General features: G+C 40.2%; 4 protein-coding genes across 4 annotated transcripts; 1 reads left to right on the top strand and 3 right to left on the bottom strand.

Moving 5' to 3' along the window:
• Nucleotides 1-54: 54 nt before the first annotated feature.
• On the bottom strand, nucleotides 55-1,964 carry LOC306960032 (uncharacterized protein). The gene is made up of 6 exons (XM_079552292.1): nucleotides 1,673-1,964; nucleotides 1,478-1,595; nucleotides 1,298-1,410; nucleotides 668-767; nucleotides 497-609; nucleotides 55-379 (listed from the first exon to the last, which is right to left on the bottom strand). The coding sequence occupies exons 1-6, from the start codon at nucleotides 1,761-1,763 to the stop codon at nucleotides 258-260; spliced, it is 657 nt and encodes a 218-aa protein (XP_079408418.1). The 5' UTR covers nucleotides 1,764-1,964; the 3' UTR covers nucleotides 55-257.
• Nucleotides 1,965-2,633: 669 nt separating this feature from the next.
• On the top strand, nucleotides 2,634-3,504 carry rpl28 (ribosomal protein L28). Its single transcript, XM_079551859.1, has 4 exons — nucleotides 2,634-2,721; nucleotides 2,857-2,980; nucleotides 3,184-3,302; nucleotides 3,380-3,504. Exons 1-4 carry the CDS (start codon nucleotides 2,641-2,643, stop codon nucleotides 3,467-3,469), a joined length of 414 nt encoding a protein of 137 aa, XP_079407985.1. The 5' UTR covers nucleotides 2,634-2,640; the 3' UTR covers nucleotides 3,470-3,504.
• A 1,894-nt stretch (nucleotides 3,505-5,398) lies between these two features.
• On the bottom strand, nucleotides 5,399-7,317 carry pdcl (phosducin-like). Its single transcript, XM_079551895.1, has 4 exons — nucleotides 7,265-7,317; nucleotides 6,555-6,761; nucleotides 6,275-6,456; nucleotides 5,399-6,183 (listed from the first exon to the last, which is right to left on the bottom strand). Exons 2-4 carry the CDS (start codon nucleotides 6,727-6,729, stop codon nucleotides 5,620-5,622), a joined length of 921 nt encoding a protein of 306 aa, XP_079408021.1. The 5' UTR covers nucleotides 6,730-6,761; nucleotides 7,265-7,317; the 3' UTR covers nucleotides 5,399-5,619.
• A 6,557-nt stretch (nucleotides 7,318-13,874) lies between these two features.
• Nucleotides 13,875-19,035, bottom strand: LOC306959796 (prostaglandin G/H synthase 1-like). The gene is made up of 11 exons (XM_079552019.1): nucleotides 18,900-19,035; nucleotides 18,752-18,826; nucleotides 18,057-18,173; nucleotides 17,424-17,564; nucleotides 17,219-17,362; nucleotides 16,211-16,392; nucleotides 15,274-15,357; nucleotides 14,957-15,203; nucleotides 14,586-14,872; nucleotides 14,363-14,510; nucleotides 13,875-14,293 (listed from the first exon to the last, which is right to left on the bottom strand). The coding sequence occupies exons 1-11, from the start codon at nucleotides 18,910-18,912 to the stop codon at nucleotides 13,938-13,940; spliced, it is 1,794 nt and encodes a 597-aa protein (XP_079408145.1). The 5' UTR covers nucleotides 18,913-19,035; the 3' UTR covers nucleotides 13,875-13,937.
• Between the last annotated feature and the right edge of the window lie 779 nt (nucleotides 19,036-19,814).

Below are 19,814 nucleotides of genomic sequence, written 5' to 3'. Positions count from 1 at the left end.
TATAACAGACTAAATAAATGCAAATAAAATGTATTTTTAAGCTCTGTAGCACTTTCAACAATATTAGAGTTGCCATCATTGTCTTATTTTTTTCAATATATAACCTAGCTTCATAGTTTTATAAAGATTTCATTTCCAAACCTTTGCCTCGATGTAAAAATCCATGCAACGTCATTCTTATTTATGGCACAATCCCACCTTTTCTCACCAACTTTCCCACCGCTAGGTAAGATGTCTTTCAGAAAGTCATTCTCTTTTTAAAGTCTTTCATTTGTACTCGTTGCCAGAGCAGAAAGTGCTTTTTGAACGGCAACTTCCAGCGTCTTGTGATCACGTAACAACTGATGAAGAGCTGTCCGATCCATCTCGAGCAGCATGCCTGACCAGAGACGTGGGTCAATGAATTGATCGTTTACATTTAGAAAAGTTGCATTATCTTGAAGAGAAAGTTGAAAGAAAGACTGATACATTATTATCCATATACAGATATATTCACCTGTTATGCCATTTGCATGATCTTGATCAAGCTGCTCTACAAGAGAAAAGAGTCTCTCTCCCAATTCCTCTGTATCATCCACATCAGAAGAGTCTGGAGCAGCTGCTGACTGTCTGAGAGATGAAATATACTGATTATCTCACTATCGCAAGAACATAAAATGTAACTTACCTTTGTAATGCCTCTCGGGCTTGGTTCATCTGCTCTTCCAAAAGTTTTTGGTCTGACAGGAGGCTTACCACTACATCTTTTGGCTGTTCTAAAAGCATCCCTATAACAAGGAAGGAGATACTGCGTAAAACCAAGAGCAAGATGTAAGTAAAGCTACATCAACATAAATGTAGAGGAAAGCGGGAGGGTTGGGTCGTGGGAAACGTTGGGTGAAGTAGTTGTCCTCATGCTACTTTATCTGTAGGAGGTTCTGTCAGGTTTGCCCCATCTATTATCTTTCCTGTAGATCTTAGGGTTTGTCAAGTTCACTAATTCATGTTCAGTAATGATGAACACTATCGCTTACAGTTTTTTTTGTTTTTGTTTTTAAATGTACCATTTTCTATGTGAAGGACAAACATTCTATAAGATATCATCCTGTCAGAAGAGTGGCCCAACGTTCCCCTTGGACTGACCAAACCCTACCCGGTCGAATGATTCTGTTGAATATGAACATATTAGAGGTATCTACACATGGTTCTGGAGAATGTGCATACATGTGTAAGTATGCACTATCGTATCAAAATGTTGAAAGCCTTAGCAGTAGAGCTAAGAAATGTCTTATGTGACCCAACCCCACTCTCCCCATACCTGTAATCTTTTGTGAGCATCCTGTGTTGTGAAGATCCACCAACTCAAAAAGCTTTTCTCCCAGTGAATCAGAGGATGTAGATACATTATCTTCATTGTTTTGTTTTATTTTGCTAAAGTAAACAGTTTTCAGTTTAGATGAATCCTCCATTTCTCATAAATACAATCAAATAAAAATACCTGGGTTCCTTTGCCTCCTCCTGCAAGGCTTTGACAGCCTTGTCCACTGCTACAGTCAGCATGGATTCATCCTGGAGCAACTGAACCAATGTCTTACACGGTAGTTCCAGTAGCATGCCTGAAATAATAGCGTGAGTGTATAAGAGACAAACACAAAGCAACGATTCACCGCACGAGTAAAGTAAATAGTCATACCCGTTAGTTTCCCGGCGGTATCTTGGTGCTTGGTACAAATCCGATTGTACAACTCCTCACCAAGCCTATCTACATCTTCCTCGTCATTCATAATGTGTCGCTACACAAACATTAAATGACAGAAACCTAACTAAAACACTTCAAAACACCCCCGCACCATATCCAGTGCCACGCAATCACAGATACAACTTGCCTTGTGTAATCATTTATTGCCATCCTAGTGTGCGCTCATACAAACATGATAAAAACCTGCGTGTAAGTCTTTTTTAAGTGTGTATTATTCTATCTGTAAACACAAGGCGCACAAGAATGACGTCGGCGGTAGTTTGGATTCTCCGCTGGACTAGTTCGTGCTGTAAAGTAGTGCAGCAGGTATGGGTTGAACCTTACAATTTGGTTACAAAAAAACCCAGCACACTATAAAGTACATCTTGCAGAGAAAACAGACAAATCTGTTTAAATGCTGTGTATAAGTTTGTTTGTTTTTTAATTAAAATTATGAACTCGGAGCGCGGAAGGATCCCTCAAACACGTGTCGTAGAACCGCTTCCGGTCTTTTCTTTCCTTTCCTCCGCTTCAAGGTAACGTGGTCGTCTCGCTTGCTAGCAGTCCACTGTAAAAGTACATTTTACATTTATTCTAGCTTTATTGTCTTTGGTTTTAGGTGGTGACTGCACTCTTGTTACCCTAATAAACCCAATGTTTGGGCGGATTGCTCTATTCAATGTGTAAAAATGTGAAATGTAGACATTCATTAGATAGGCCGCGCCGTGTGTAGCCGCGTAACCGATGAACTAACCCGGAGCTAACTACAGCGGACTCAATCTTATTGCTGAGCCAGAAACTACTTATACTTACGAAGCAGGCAGTTCGGATAGCCAACAGAAATCCAATTACTTACAGTGTGTGAAGATATTTGGATATTGAAACTACCAGTAATTGAGATTGTTCTCCGTTACAGAGTCAGCATGTCGGCCCACTTGCAGTGGATGGTCATCCGAAACTGCTCCAGTTTCATCATCAAGAGGAATGGACAGACCTACAGTACTGTAAGTTTAATTTAACATTTAAATATGCCATATGTGGTACTAGTTTAGTGTGGTTTACATGTATTATGTGTATTCTAGCTCTGACGGCAAGGAGCTGGATAGTTATGTGTAAAGTTATCTGACTGTGTTTAACAGGAGCCTAACAACCTGAAGTCGAGGAACTCCTTCCGCTACAATGGCTTGGTGCATAAGAAAACTGTAGGTGTTCAGCCTGCTCCTGATGGCAAAGGTGTGGTTGTTGTGCTGAAGAAACGTGCAGGTACGTCTTTAGATTCTTTACACTTCACTTGAGACAACACGATTAAAGTTGGTGACAAAGTGGAGAAGAACGCAATGTGTTTATCCATGTGAGCATCTTGGTGTAGTTTCTCATCAATTTGTCGAAGGAAGACTGTCTTTAAAGCTTGAAGACATCTTTTATTTAATTTTAATAATAGGAGCTTTTAACTTTTGTTTTTAAAGGTCAGCATAAACCTGCCAACTCCTATGAGAAGATCACAATCAACAAGAACTCTCGTGCCACCCTCAACAGCCTGAGGCACATCATTCGCAAGAGCAAATACAGAAAAGATCTGCGCATGGTAAGCTCTGGTAACATTTGATGCCGACGTTATTTTAAGACTTTGTTTAGAGCTGTGATTTGTTTTGTTTTTTACAGGCTGCTCTGCGTCGTGCCAGTGCTATTCTGAAGAGTCAGAAGCCAGTTGTGGTCAAAAAGAAGCGCACCAGAGCGACCAAGACCGCATAATTATATCAATGAACTTGAAATAAATTTTCAAAAATGACATTTGCAATTTTTTTTGTCTGCCTCTTTTTTAAAACAAAAAACAAAAACAAAATGTGGAGTGTAATAATTCTAAAATATTTGCCAAAATGTCCAGTGAAAAGATTTTTCTTTTTGTGTTCTCAGGAATTCATGACTAGTTTAGACAGGGCTGCAGATATACATTACATACATATACATTCTGGAGATGGCAGTGTTGTATGTGGTGAAAAAAAAAGTCATTTCAAATTCAAAATGTATTTACGACTTCCTCCAAAATGGCATCCCGATTTGTCCTCAGGAAAATGACTTGAGTGATCAAATCAGGAATGGTGTACCCCTGTGCTTACAGCTTGATTTGCAAATGACAATGACTCTGGTGCTCCATGAGAGCAGGTTCCGCTGGTTTGGTGCATAAACTAAAGAAAATCAAACTTTAAATCTACCTGCTATTGTCTTTAGCTTAATTTAAACTGCTGGCACTAAATCACCCTGAGAAAATTAAACGGGTCAACAGTTATAGAGCCACTGGGGCAGCTGCTTTGCGGGCTATTGGTAACAGAAAAAAACAAAAGTGAAACATGACCCATATCCATTTTGGGATTTCATTGTGAAAACCTTATATATTTGGGTTTGAATTCAGTAAAAGGATTTTTACTGTTCTGTTTTATTGTGTTGTCTCTGTGGCTACTGATGCAGAAACATGAGATTGATTAGAAAGATGCCCCCTGGTAACGTTCCAGCAGAGCTTTGGAAACAGTACAAATTAACATTCCCTTCTCTTATCCCTCTCAGAGATTACTGTCTTTGTGGGTAGCTGTAAGTAACTGCACAGCTGGAACACATTATTTGTTAGGAAAACCTGAGTTTTTTTGTAATGAGACTGTTAAAGCTGATCTTTACCTTGACTCTGGTCCTGCAGAGTAGGACTTTTGAGCTCCAGGACACCATTCACAAACTGATAGAGGAGAACATCTTTCTTCATGATCAGCTGGAAAACCTCACTAGAGCTCTCAGGGAACTCAAATGGACGCTTATTCATCACTCCACAGGTATAGCCTTATCTTATATACAGCAGTTATGTCATGGAAAAAAATATGTTGTATATAGGCCTCTATATGCTACAATAAACATGTAATTAACTATTGTCTATAGTTCATTGTTTATGAGAAGATGAGATATTATCTTTGCTGTAATCGTTCTATAATGGGCATGCTATATTTGTACTGCTGCAGATCCTGGACACCGTGAAAATGATTTGCATCACAATGAAAACGTTGAACATTTGTGGGATGAATGGTCTCAACATGGTGAGTAATAAATGGCCAAAATAATGTAGAAAAAACAAAAATATTTGAAGATTATATTGTTCTTATTGGCAGGTATCAGTTCAGAAACCCATCTCTTGTTGGAGCAAGCTTTTTGTGGACATGACGTGCACGGGTCAGCTGCACCTCTCATCAAAGTGGCCCATCTCCTCCCTTTGCCCAGTCTAATACTCCTGCTCACACACTGCTTTGACCAACTCTAGTTCCACCTACTTTCACCAGTGGTCCTCAGACCTTTCACACCACGTACCACCATGAAATATATCCCACTACAATATCTTATCGGGACTAAACTTACGTCTAAATTATGTCTTAAACCACATCCAAATCAGAAAACTAACTTTAATGAATTACTTACACATATATAGATTCTTTAATTCAGATGAATTTATATTAATTTAGTGTGAAATCTATGGCAGTGCTAAGAGAAGTTATCGGATAGTACTAGATGAGATCAAATTAGAGGGGAAATTACTGAACTGGAAACTAAAGCTGTTGAGGCCGCACAAGGTTCACAGGCCAAACCACTGTAAATAATGATGCATTTATTTCATCCACAAATAACACAATGCTATTTTACCAAAGAAACAACTTCCAAACTTTTTTAGATAAATAATACATGTAACTTACGCTGTGCTCATAATTTATACATACATGAGATTGTTAAGATAAAAAAATAGCAAATATTTGCTTTTAACTTTATGTTTTGAGAAAACATGTTCACAACCAAAGCGAAAAACAATGACATCACTAACACGCCCCTATGTCAGATTATTGGACTATTCTACAAACAAGACGTTTACCAATCTAGTCTATATCAAGATCAGAGTCGTCATCGCTCTGAGTACTCTGTACAATAGCGCCATTGCGAATTGTTTTGGAGACAATATGTGGCTTTTCAGGAAGCAAACCGTACTCCTGCAGGAGGGCCTCCAGATCCACGGCAAAGAAGTCTTCGCCAAGTTGGTCAGTAAGTCGTACAAAGTTGCCAATAAGGTCTCCTCCTTTGTAAACAAGAAGAGCAGGAAGAGCACTGTCTCTGAACATCGCGCTGGTGCTAATCGCTGAGCTGCGAACGCTACAGAACTTAACCAAGGGGTATTCCTGAGCCAGACACATGAGGCTGCCACTCATTGCCTCACAACCTGGCACATCTGCTTCATAGATGTGGATCATAACAAGAGTGCTTTTGTCCTCTTTGTCTAAAGCCTCCAGGAAGTCCTCTCCATTACCGAGCTCATACACCTGTGCAAAGCGCTTCCCTCGGCAAAGCTGGCGACGCATCTCTTCAATGCGCTGCATGCGGTATCGCTGAAGGAAGTCTTCGTCATCCTTCTGCTCCTGGAGCATGTTATACTCTTGCATTGTCATCTGTAATGTGAAAAAAGTTAACATAGCACTTTTGTGCTTATCATAAATAAAATGCATTTATTCCTGAGGAAACGGTATACTTCCCACTTACTTTGCTTTTGATTTTGTCCTGTACATCTTTTTGTTTCTCTTTGTCTTTTTCTAGATCTAGATCTGAACGGCAGGTCATTGAGAGTTTTTTGATCAGTCTCTCCATCTCCTGTTTCTGTTCTTGCTTCTGCTCTATCTCCAGCTGTTTGTACTTCCTCCAGTCATTGATCACACCCTTAGGTCCTGACAGAGGGGACAAAACGATTTTAAGTAAAAATCTAAAATAAAAAAAAGACACATTGATTTGATTGTAAAATAACAAACAACTGTTATTGTGTGACCTGTGTTTACAGATGTCCCGTCCGCACTGTAGTCCAGCTCTGGCTCCATCACACTGGGGTCACGAATGGTCTTCCCATCCCCATCCTCCTCCTCATTGTCGCTTCCCTCATCCTCACTGCTGCTGCAGTAGTACTGCAGCTTCTCGCCCAAAATCTTGTCATCCAAAGTCGTCATGACACTAGTTTTCTGAAAACAAAAGTATGTTACTTCTATAAAGTTACTGAAGTCAATTTCAGAAATCACATATTGCCTTGCCTGCTCAGCTACACACATTTCTGACATATTCGTAAAATTTACAAATAGAGCAGTTTAACTTTTACAGGAGACCAATTATTATAAATCAGGTCTAGTTGTACATTTCTGTTTTCACTGAAGAGTTTGGTGTCCACTGGTGTCATGAACTGGTCACCGGGACGATCTTGGGAACAGCAGCTCTACGAACACGATGTCAAATCTGTATCTGAAATCTGTGATTGTTACTTATGTTGAGGATGGCGTTATTAATGATTTATAACAAGACAAACCTCAGTCTGTCAAAAGGGAAAGACATTACATGTAGCCCAGGGATCGCTAAACTATTAGCTTCGAGCTTGATGCTCCATTATCCATCCGTTATTTTAAGAAAAAAATAAATCTGAAAATACATAAATAAATATACACAATTGCCTATTTAAAAGACAAAGAAGTGCGACGTATTCTTACCTAGAACAAAGCCACCAGCTTAAATCCCAAGGCTAATCCGCTAGCTGCCTCTTCTTTAGGGACTTGAGGAAACAGCGCAAAAACAACCTGATGTGTGCTATCGCCACCTGCCGTGCTGGAGTGGGAAATACTGAAGGTGCGGAGGGACAAGAGACAAGAGACAAGGGACAAGAGACAAGAGACAAGGGACAAGAGACAAGAGACAAGGGACAAGAGACATGAGACAAGGGACAATGGACAAGAGACAAGAGACAAGGGACAAGGGACAAGAGACAAGGGACAAGAGACAAGGGACAAGGGACAAGAGACAAGAGACAAGAGACAAGGGACAAGGGACCAGGGACAAGGGACAAGAGGCAACGGACAAGGGACAAGAGACAAGAGACAAGAGACAAGGGACAAGGGACAAGAGACAAGAGACAAGAGACAAGAGACAAGGGACAAGAGACAAGAGACAAGAGACAAGAGACAAGGGACAAGGGACAAGGGACAAGAGACAAGAGACAAGAGACAAGGGACAAGGGACAAGAGACAAGAGACAAGAGACAAGGGACAAGAGACAAGGGACAAGAGACAAGGGACAAGAGACAAGGGACAAGGGACAAGAGACAAGATACAAGAGACAAGGGACAAGGGACAAGAGACAAGAGACAAGAGACCAGGGACAAGGGACCAGGGACCAGGGACAAGGGACAAGGGACAAGGGACAAGAGACAAGGGACAAGGGACAAGGGACAAGGGACAAGAGACAAGAGACAAGGGACAAGGGACAAGGGACAAGAGACAAGAGACAAGAGACAAGAGACATGAGACAAGGGACAAGGGACAAGGGACAAGGGACAAGGGACAAGGGACAAGAGACAAGGGACAAGAGACAAGGGACAAGGGACAAGAGACAAGGGACAAGAGACAAGGGACAAGGGACAAGGGACAAGGGACAAGGGACAAGGGACAAGAGACAAGGGACACAGTAAATCATAGAAATCCCGGACCTGTTTTAAATCCATCCCTGCACAAATGAATAGGGAAGTCAGACTCCGACTCAGTACAGAATGGTGAGGTACGTTTTGTCCTTCCCATGGCGGCGTTTATCTAATTTCTGTGGTTTCTTTATCTTCTCACAAGATTTTCACGATTTTCATCTTCATCCCCACTGTTGTCAGACTGTACAACCATACAGTAAGATACGATAAGATACGATAAGATAAGATACGATAAGATACGATACGATACGATACGATAAGATACGATAAGATAAGATACGATACGATAAGATAAGATAAGATAAGATACGATAAGATACGATACGATACGATACGATACGATAAGATAAGATACGATAAGATACAGTAAGATACGATAAGATACGATAAGATACGATAAGATACGATAAGATACGATAAGATACGATACGATAAGATAAGATACGATAAGATACGATAAGATAAGATACGATAAGATACGATAAGATAAGATACGATAAGATACGATAAGATACGATAAGATACGATAAGATACGATAAGATACGATAAGATAAGATACGATAAGATACGATACGATACAAATAAGATACGATAAGATACAATAAGATACAATAAGATAAGATACGATAAGATACAATAAGATACAATAAGATAAGATACGATAAGATACGATAAGATACAAATAAGATACAATAAGATACAATAAGATACGATACGATACGATACGATAAGATACGATACGATAAGATACGATAAGATACGATAAGATACGATAAGATACGATACGATAAGATACGATAAGATACAATAAGATACGATAAGATAAGATACGATAAGATACGATACGATAAGATACGATAAGATACGATAAGATACGATACGATAAGATAAGATACGATAAGATACGATAAGATAAGATACGATAAGATACGATAAGATAAGATAAGATAAGATACGATAAGATACGATAAGATACAATAAGATAAGATACGATAAGATACGATAAGATAAGATAAGATAAGATACAATAAGATACAATAAGATAAGATACGATAAGATACGATAAGATACGATAAGATAAGATACGATAAGATACGATAAGATAAGATACGATAAGATACGATAAGATAAGATACGATAAGATACGATAAGATACAATAAGATAAGATACGATAAGATACGATAAGATACGATAAGATAAGATACGATAAGATACGATACGATACAAATAAGATACGATAAGATACAATAAGATACAATAAGATAAGATACGATAAGATACAATAAGATACAATAAGATAAGATACGATAAGATACGATAAGATACAAATAAGATACAATAAGATACAATAAGATACGATACGATACGATAAGATACGATACGATAAGATACGATAAGATACGATAAGATACGATAAGATACGATACGATAAGATACGATAAGATACAATAAGATACGATAAGATAAGATACGATACGATACGATACGATAAGATAAGATACGATACGATACGATACGATAAGATAAGATACGATAAGATACGATAAGATACAATAAGATACGATAAGATAAGATACGATAAGATAAGATAAGATACAATAAGATACGATAAGATACAATAAGATACGATAAGATAAGATACGATAAGATAAGATACGATAAGATAAGATAAGATACGCTAAGATAAGCCTTTATTGATCTCACAATGGAGAAATGCACTTTTACATACAGCTCTTAGAAACACTCAGGGTTTGCAAATAGGCAGAAAATGTGGGGGGGGGGGAAACACGATTAAATAGTAAAATAGTGGTTTCTTATGTAAAATAACTACCAAGGACTTTGTGGGGACAAAAGTATAAACAGTAAATAATTAAGTTAACAGAATATAAGAAAAATGTTATAGCAGTGCAGGTTTACATCATAGTGCAAGTGGTTGATAAAGTGACACAGGTAAGTGACAGGGATTATTGCACATGTGACTTCACAGTCTTGTTGTACGGTCCGACAGCAGTGGGGAAGAAAGACCTGTTCCTTCTTGCACTGAGGGGGTCTCAGTGTTCCAACGGAAAGAGCTGCTCAGCTCCTCTACAGTCCGGCGCAGTGGGTGGGAGGTGTGTCCATGATGGAGGTGAGCTTGGCTAACACCCTCCTGTCCCTCACCTCCTCCACAGAGTCCAGAGCTGGCCCTCCTGACCAGCTTGTTCAGTCTGTTCTTGTCCCGCTCTGACCCAGCACACGGCAGCGTAGTGGAGAGCAGAGGCTACCACAGAGACCTGCTCACTCCGAAGGACCTCAGTCTCCTCAGAAGGTGGAGGCGACTTTGACCCTTCTTGTCCAGGCCGTTGGTCCAGTTTATTGTTGAGGTGAACACCCAGGTTCTTGAAACTGTCCACCTCCTCAATGTCCTCCCCCTGGATGTTCAGTGGGGTGTGAGGTCGTGTCTTCCTCCTGAAGTCGATCACCATCTCCTTCGTCTCACTGGTGTTCAAGCACAGGTGGTTGCGCTCACACCAGGTCTAAAGTAACTTATGTGCAAAAATAATATGCAAAACCTCTGCATTGGAGTAACTTTATGAATCACCTGCACTGCGGTGACTTTATTTAATACCCTACATTCTGACCTTTTTTGTTTTTTTACTACTATTTATATTCTTTTAATAACAGATTGAGATAACAGAAATCATCTCTTCCTTTCTTCCTTCCATTCACCAAAAGCCTACAAGATCATTGGTTATTGGCAACTTCAAATTGCTTGCAGGCCTCCACTGTGAGGTCCCTGTCACTACCCTACTCTGGCCGACCCGGAGGCACGATCCGTCCGGAAGTTATATGCAACGAACTGAGGCATTCAAGTGACTATGTAAAATATAGTTCAATGGGTGAAATTTGAACATTTGATAATATTATTGCCGATTAATATTTATATATATTTTAAAAAATAATAAAAAAATAAAGCTATTTTTAAACAAAGATTAAATATGTTTTTCTATTTTAAAGTTTTGTGTCAGTTTGCTCTCATCTGGAAACAAATAAATTATGTAATATTTACAATGATTCATCGTTTCTCCTGTGGGAAATTGTAAGTTCAAAATGCATTTCTCACAGATTGTGGTGAGCACAGATACATCACTAAGCACCACAAGACAGAAAAGGGAAAAAAGAGCAGAGAGAGAAACTTAATCTATGCATTAATAGTGAGCTCCTTAAATGTGTCACTTGAATGCATCCGGGCGTTCCGCTGATGCTAATGCCAGAAATATATTAAAAACAAAGAATTCTTGTCGACATTTTGTTTTTGCCCAGTATTGGCATATAAATACATAAGCATCGATTGAAATCACCAATCAACGTTATACTTAAAAATAAGGTTTAAAACGTATCGGGTTTCTGGCTACAGATCGGATGCCCATATATAGAACTTCCGGACAGATCGTACCTCCGGGACGCCCAGGGGTGACAGTCCTGACAGTGGAGAAGGGACATTGATGTGAACTGCTCTTTTTGTGGAGATCATCCAGAGACAATACAACATTTTTTTTGGACATGTTCTTACCCCAAGAAATTCTGGAAAGACTTATGTAGTTTTATAATTGGACATCTACACAAGGACTTTACACTGAAATGGGAAAACGTTATTTTTTGTTTCTTCAGAAAGCAAAAGAATGAAGATGTCTATTTTGTTGTTAATTTACTTATCCTTTTGTCCAAATTTTATATTCACAAATGTAAATATTCTAAGCAGAAACTCAACTTTGCACATTTTTTTAGTGATACTCTCTCATATATCAAGATTTTGGAAGGTTCTGATAACAAAAAGGCTCTAAAAACTATCAGTATTTGCTCAAAATATAATATATTTGTAACTGAATAATTGTATTGTACAATTCTGTTCCTGGCATACTCTGTATACTCATATACTTTTCAATTAAAAAAAAAAGAAAAAAAAAAAAAGTCCCGACAGTGGAGCCTGCACCGGAAGCGCCCTCACCGTGGAGGCCTGCTCGCACATCTGGCAGTCTGGCAATCAGGCAACAATTACTCATAAACATATGTACAGCTGCTTTTAAAAGAGAAGCTGTTCCGCTAAAATAAAGTACGAATGAGCATAACATAACTCAAAAATTGAGTGATTACAAAAATCATGTTGTTATAAGTATTCAAATTAATGAAAATAAATACAAAATATATTCAATACCATTAATATGTTTTATGGTTGATAAAACAAGGGCTGATCTAGCTTAAAATGACAAAAGAACTCACTCTATATTTGTAACACACCTGTGTGTGGAATCACTGCTCTAATGCCTCATGAGCCAAATCAAACCCCTGAATAGCCACGTTAAACATGTTATGATTGTACTTATTAACAAATCCTGGCATTGTTGCATTAGAAAGAAAATGTTGGCTAAAATAACATTGGGCACAATTTACAAAGACTTCATTATATATATTTCACAGTACTCTGTTGGCAAATGACTACATAGACAGCATTATTCAAACAACTGTATTTCAGATGCCATCTGAGGATTGTACCAGTGAACGACTCGCCATCGCTGCTGAGGTGGTAGGACAGTAATTTAGAATTTTTTAGAAGATCCTGAGGATTTTGTATCAAAAAAGTCAAATGGAAGACCCAAACAATTTTCACCAGCACTGAGCAGAAGGATCCATCTGACTGTCCGTCATGACGCTGGATGATCCACGACCCACAAGGCCATTACTGGAGCCGGCTGCAGCCCAATAACCATCAGAGGCATCTGCAACTGAAGAGCTTCAAAAACAAAAACACGTCTTCAAAGGCCTCGTCTCCTTAAACCCGTTTGGACTTTGAAAGAGAGCAACAAACATGGGACATTGAAAGGTGGAAGAAAGTACATAACCTTGATGGTCCTGATGGTTTTCAACGTTACTGGCATGACAAGCAGATCCACCTGAGATGTTTTCTATGAGCCACAGGGGAGGGGGCGCATTAATGATCTGGGGTGCTTTTGTCCTTCAGTGGAACAATGGAGCTTCAGATGGTGCAGGGGCGTCAAACGGCCTCTGGCTCTGTGCAGATGTTACAGAGAGCATCCCTCATGACTGAGGCCCTCGTTAGTGTGAACCACTGCAGTCAGCTCCAGTAACGGCCTTAATGTGGGTTGAGGATCGTCCAGTGTCTTGATGGACAGCCAACTGGATTCTCCGGGTCAGTACTGGTGACATTTCTTTGGGCCTTCCACTTGACTGTTTTCTTAACACTATTTTCAGAAATTCAAAATGACTGTCTTACTGTGTCCCAGTGATGGCACGCCGTAGGGGGCCCTGTTTATGCAGCTCAAAAACCCAAACTCAAAACCACAATTTCTTTTTGCCGTTGCCATCAGGACCTCATGACAGTGTGAATGACACTGAATGCACATTTTGTGCAGATTTGGCCTTTAAAGGCAAAACAGCCTTTTTTTAGTGAGTGAACTACATTTTTTTTGTCTCAGTCCCATTTCTTCTTCTTGCATACTGAAGTTCTACTTGGAACATTGTTTAAGATTCAACCATTTTTCAAGTGGTCTTAAACCTTTGATTGTGGCTGTATTGTCTATAGTACACAAAATGAAGATCTTAACTAGGACCTGTATTATCATTTTAGAACCACTTTTTATAGTTTCTCAGCAGGCGCTACATTCCACAACATGATAAATCTTTACAAATACCTTTATCATAGCTCATTTTTCCTCAACCTGTTGTCCTCTTCTAGCTCAGCTTGGGTTGGCACTCTAAATGCCACATATGGACATGTTTTGGTATTTAAACAGACCAGCTTTTTCAATGTTGCCGAGTTCACAATGTCAAATCCAACTTCACCTCCAAAGGTGCTGGGTTTCCAGTACAATGGTGAGCAGATGGGGTTCCCCAACAATCCTTTCAGGGAAAACGGAGCTCCCATCTCCACCATGCTCTCTCCAAATATAGCTCCTGGTCGGTTTTTCTCTAACAAAAGACCAGGATAAAATTCAAGAGCATTGATGTCTCCGTGGTAAAGTTCTTCAAGTTGATTAACTATGTCCTCATCATCTACAAGAAAAATATCATTTCAGTTGTGTGAACAGTGGGGCGTGGTTTGCCAGGGATGTTTCTTCTTACCACTAAACTCTCTAAAACTTGTATATGGCTTCAGATTAAACCTTTTCCTGTACTCATTGAAGGGCTGCACACGAAGAAGGCGGGATGCCTCGATGGTCTTCACAGCTACATACCCCACAGCAGCATGTAAGTTATGCCCACCTCCTATCTGTAAAGACCAAAAGGCAAATGTAGAAAATGTACTGCCTGATTACTGTAAAGGGAACATAACGGCTAACTTTACCTGACCAGCAGGTTGTATGGAGAAAGCCCTTACCAGTTCCTCAATGCCATAATGTGTGATTACACTGGTATTAAAGAGAAACTGTTGGTAGGTTAATGCATCTCCATTGATAATGAGTGCATCAGGCATCAAGGGGTGCCAGTGGTACAAATGGTCGAACTCCAGAGCAATACGGTTACTGTATTGGAAATCAGTGTGGTGCAACATCGTTGGATCAAACTTCAACTTCATGTGGTATCCACTGAGCTGCTGTACATATTCTTCAATAACTATTCGAATGGTCTCACCTAGAAGAAACAAAACATGCAGAAACTCAGAAAGACTTTGTGCTGCCCCCTCGAAATAAACAATATTCAAACAACTCAGCTCACCAATGATAATGAGGCGTGTTGTCTGGAAGAGCTGCTCATCATCCCAGTGTGGATGCATGGCCTTCAAAATGTCACAAACCCTGTTGTGTTCCCTCAGCCAAAGGGTTGCGTACATTCCCAAACCAGGAAGTAGTCCAAAGTGTTCATGTCCAAAGGACAGCTGCTGCTCCAAGGGAGTAGTTGGAGGGTATGTCATCCTTACAGGAGCATCCACAATAGTAGGGGGGTATATTTCTCCATCTATAAGCTAGGAAAATCATAATTAATATTTGACCAGTTTATTTGAAATAACAATTCTTCTATACAATAACCTATACCTGGTATTTGAGTTTTCCATCCTTGTGAAGCCTGAGCTGCAGCTGACGTTCCAAATTGTCTCCATAAATGTGTCCAGCATCTACCTGGAGGTGTTTTAACAGTCCCAGATAAATCAATATTTAGGAGAGTATTTATTAGTGCGGTCAATCAATTCATTCTTTAAATCACATTAATCACACTTCTGAAATTTGATTAATCACGATTAATCACAGATAATCTAAATGTAATCATTATATTAATTATTAATAACACATCAACAAAAAAATTATAAAATCTAAAACTGGCCCCCTAAAGTGTAGTTTATTGTGGTTCAACTGGCAGCTATGGTTAGTACAAGCTGCCGGGACAAAACCAGCCGAGGGCTTTGTTGTATTCTTCAACAGTGGTTCCCAACCTGGGGCTCGGGGATTGCAGGGGGGCCCAGAGCTTTGCCTGGAGAGAGGGTAAGGTCATAAATTATATTATTTGAGTAAAATAAATGTTCTAAAATCCTGAAATACTACTGAGTAAGGACTACAGTTTTGTTTTTAAATAAATACTTAATAGCAATTATTTTCATGTCTTTATACATTTGTGGGGGCCACAGTTTTGGACTGGTGTGCGTGACCCGACTATAGCACACGCAGGGGGGGCTTCAAGGAAAAAAGGTTGGGAACCACTGTACTTTAGTATATTGGTGAAAGGTTTTGCATAAATCATGGAGCAGTATCTCTCCGCAGCTCCTTGGCATCAGCTGACCATTGGACCAACTGAACTGAGTGGGCATGACCTGCTCTGCCTTTGTGTGCTTGAGATACAGGAGTGTGTTAGGGCAAAACATATGATGTCATTAACTTGTGATCTATGATACTCTTTTTTTTTTTTTTATTAATCGTGAGTTAAAACGTTTGACCTTTGACCGCCTTAGTATTTAAATAATGCTCCCAAAACACTCACCCCGTGCCCTAAAGCCCTCGTGAATCCTAGGCCCATGCGATTAAATGACTTGAAGAACTGATGTGTAAAGTGCTGTGCAAAAAAAGCAAACATGATGTTGGAGCCTTGAGGATCTGGTCTGAAAGTCCTCCTCTTTAATAATCTCTCCACCAGCTGCTCGGGGTCAGGAAGCCCAGCTTCACCTGAACAGACAGATACAGGACATGCTGATGTAATGTCATCATTCATTCCCTCTCTCTTGGCTCAGCAGTGTTGTTTTCGCCTTTTTCTGCTAACTGTATTTATAGTTTCTGTTTTACTCGATACTTTTGAACATCTTTGCTGTGTTTTTATGAGGTTCAGCGGATGTTTTACTGCCGAGTCCGTACTAGCCCTGACAAACAACTAGCTTATGAGCTAAAGACATATTTAGACATACACATTTCTTCTTCTGAAACAGTGAAGAGGCACAAAGAGTCCCCCAAACCTGCAGCACAGTGGAGGTGTTACAAGAAGCGCTACAGGAAACAAAAAAGAGACAAATGAAGAGGCATCCGGGCAAGACTCACAGCTATGCCACACAAATCCTCTATCCCTGCTATTGTTCTGGCAAATGTACATGCACTGGAGAGTTAGACAAATTATATTTGTTTGCTACACTCTTCCCAGAAGACGGTAAAAGACTGTTGTGAGGCGGAGGGATCTGCACAGGAGGAAGCAGGAGGTGACCAGTGTGGGACATCACGCTCTGAGGGGGGGTCAAACCCAAGAGGCACTGCAGAGGCAGCCAGACAGGTTTCCTCTATCTCCAAGAACATGCTGGTCAGGTTGGCACACAAAGGCAGCGGCTAAGGACTAACCCGACACCATTCGTAATTGCACAATGGCAAATAAAGCACTTATTTACTGATTATTCCACACAGTGTCCAAATCTGCAGACAGGTATATATACGCATATATATTTATTAATCCCTTCTCTATTATAAAAGCCAAATGTTCCTGTATATAAAACTGTATGTACAAGCTCACCTCTGACCCCTAGAGGTGTTGGGCAATCTTCTGGAACAGGAGGCAAAAGACGAGTGTAGTAGCTAACATTGTAGTAGGACTCCCAGGAAAGGTAGCTGTATTTGGAGTTGTATGTTGGAGGGCTGGGTATCATGTTGGATCTGACTGGATTGGCAAAAAGTTAAAGTGATAATAACAACAACAGTTTGATGTGCTGTTTCTGAACCTCTTAAGACGAGGCGCATCAGAGTGTTCCTCAGGGAGGTGCTGTTGACTATGTCCCAGATCCAGCTGAAGTGTGTGAGGATAAAATGTACCACGCCAGGGCTGGGCCGGAGGAAGTGATGCACCCTGGTCCAAAATTCAGCTGCCAAGGAAAATGAGAAAAAAATATCAAGCCTGTCATAAGAAGGTACTTTTGTTTTCTTGGAAATCTGTTAAAATCTGTAAATCTTTCAGCTCTTTCATCTGATTTCTGCGACCACTACAAGCCCAAACTGCTTTTCAACCTGCCAAGTGTGATGTAACTGTGGTGAGGGTAGCTGCTCCAGAGGCCTCATGAGAGACTGGGGTAACTCTGCTTAGGAGAAATGCAGTTGGAATAGTGGCTACTGATCCAGCTGGCTGAAGCAGTCTCTTAAAATCCTCTGTTTTATCTAAATATTTAGGTCTAGACAAGAATCCCTAACCTTTAGAGCCAGGGGCCATGATGCACTACTCATCCCGTAACAACAACACACGAAAAATGCAGGTTTTTATCTCTCCAAACATCTCATCTTCAAACATCTAATGCATTCAGCAGGAAATATCCGGAATGTTTCACAGAGGAATAAAGTATTAGGCACGACGCAGTACTCACGGATTGTGCAGTTTTCCCCATAGAAGCCGGTGAGCGTGCAGTCACATTCATATTTGTCCTCAGCAAACCTCACACACACACCCTGGTTCTGGCAGGGCAGATAGCAGCATGGGTTCACTGTGGAAAATGTACAGACAATATCTACTGCATAAGGGCTCCAGTATTCCTTAAAACATGACTTTCACATAATAGCCTTTGTTTAAAAAACATAATGATTAATAAATAATTAAGTGAAAAGTAAAAAGGGTACTTGGTTTCAACACAACCTGAGTACTAAGTAGGTGTTTTATGTGTTAGTGTTGAACAAAAAAAGGCGGACATTTCCAAAGAACAATCATTTAAAGTGACTTTTGTTTGTCTTGCTCACACAGTTCAAAGTGGAGTAAATAAAACTTTAAAGCGTATCTGATTAGGTCTGCAGACGTCAGGTCTTGGCTATCCACGGGGGTTGTCCTACATTAGGTCGTCTCGCAAAGTCTGTATTTTTCCAGAAACAAAGCGCTTTGTGTTCAGGGCAACACTTGCAGGGACATGTCAGTGTTATCAGACTATAGAGGATGATGTCAAGGATTTGATCTTGGTGAGCTTGTAAAACGGAACGCTTTTTCATTTCCAAATCTAACAATAAAAGGCAATTAACGCCTAGATGCGCTTGTCTGGCACTATTCTCTGAGCGTAAAGAGCCAGTCACGTACCTCCGGAGGTCTCTCCACATGAGGGTTCCCACAGCAGCAGGACGAAAAGCACACAAACAAATCCCAGGTGAAGGACTGCAGCACAAGAGGAACACAATAATGGAAAGCTTTATAAACTATTCACAGGCGCATCAACCCTCTAACTCACATCTCACTGCCATAGTCCGTGCGTCAGCGGCGTTTACAGTAACTACACAGAGACTACACAGAAGCAAAGCGTGAGCCAAAGTCCCAAACGACCTGCTCCTGAACAGGTACAGTCCTGCAAATTCACGTGAAATTAGAGCTTTATATGCGAGAAAACCAGACCTGAGAATGGGGCGGACATCCAAGTCTCAAGAGAATGTTCTCCTCCCCCTGCTGGCGCGAGCTCAGCCACAGTCGGTGGGATCATGCTTTTTTAATAATTGGCTTGGTGTCATTGTACATAAAGCTTTTTACGGCCTTCAAACTGTTTTGTTATCATCAAAAAGTGTAATTTCATTGTATAGATTAATCAAATGATAGCCTACATCCTAGAAACATTTAGTTGATTTCCCTTTTGCACCAGTAAGCTCTGGATGGAAGGAGTCTGTGGAGTGATAAGTGAGCGAGTGATTAATGTTATACACTGAAGGATAAAACATTTAATTTCACTGGAAAAAGAAAAGGAAAATCTGGTACAGGGCCTTTAAAAGAACAGGCCACCGTTTTAATACTGAGCTATGTTCTTACCTGAGCTTAGACGAGTTGATGCGCATCTGTCTGGACTTTGTGTGTGCACTCAGTCACGCAAAAAGTCACCAAAGATGTTGTTAGCATTTGGCCTCTCAGTATATTCCTATAGCTCCAAACGGATGGAATTTAGAAGCGACCACGCTCTTTCACGGGCACAAAGACCAGGCAGGTACGCATCAATTCGTCTAAGCTCAGGTAAGAACATATCTCACTATGGAAAAATGGTGACCTGTTCCTGTAAGGTCTGTGCAAATGATGTGAGACAGCCGCTTCTGAACTCAGCTGTCATTTAAACTCAAGGGAAAAAACAGACTTCTACGTAAATGTATTCTGTTAATCTGAGGTG

The sequence above is a fragment of the Gobius niger genome, assembly GCF_951799975.1.
Source record: "Gobius niger genome assembly, chromosome: 2".
Lineage (NCBI taxonomy): Eukaryota > Metazoa > Chordata > Actinopteri > Gobiiformes > Gobiidae > Gobius > Gobius niger.
This window is presented reverse-complemented; position numbering and strand designations above follow the sequence as displayed.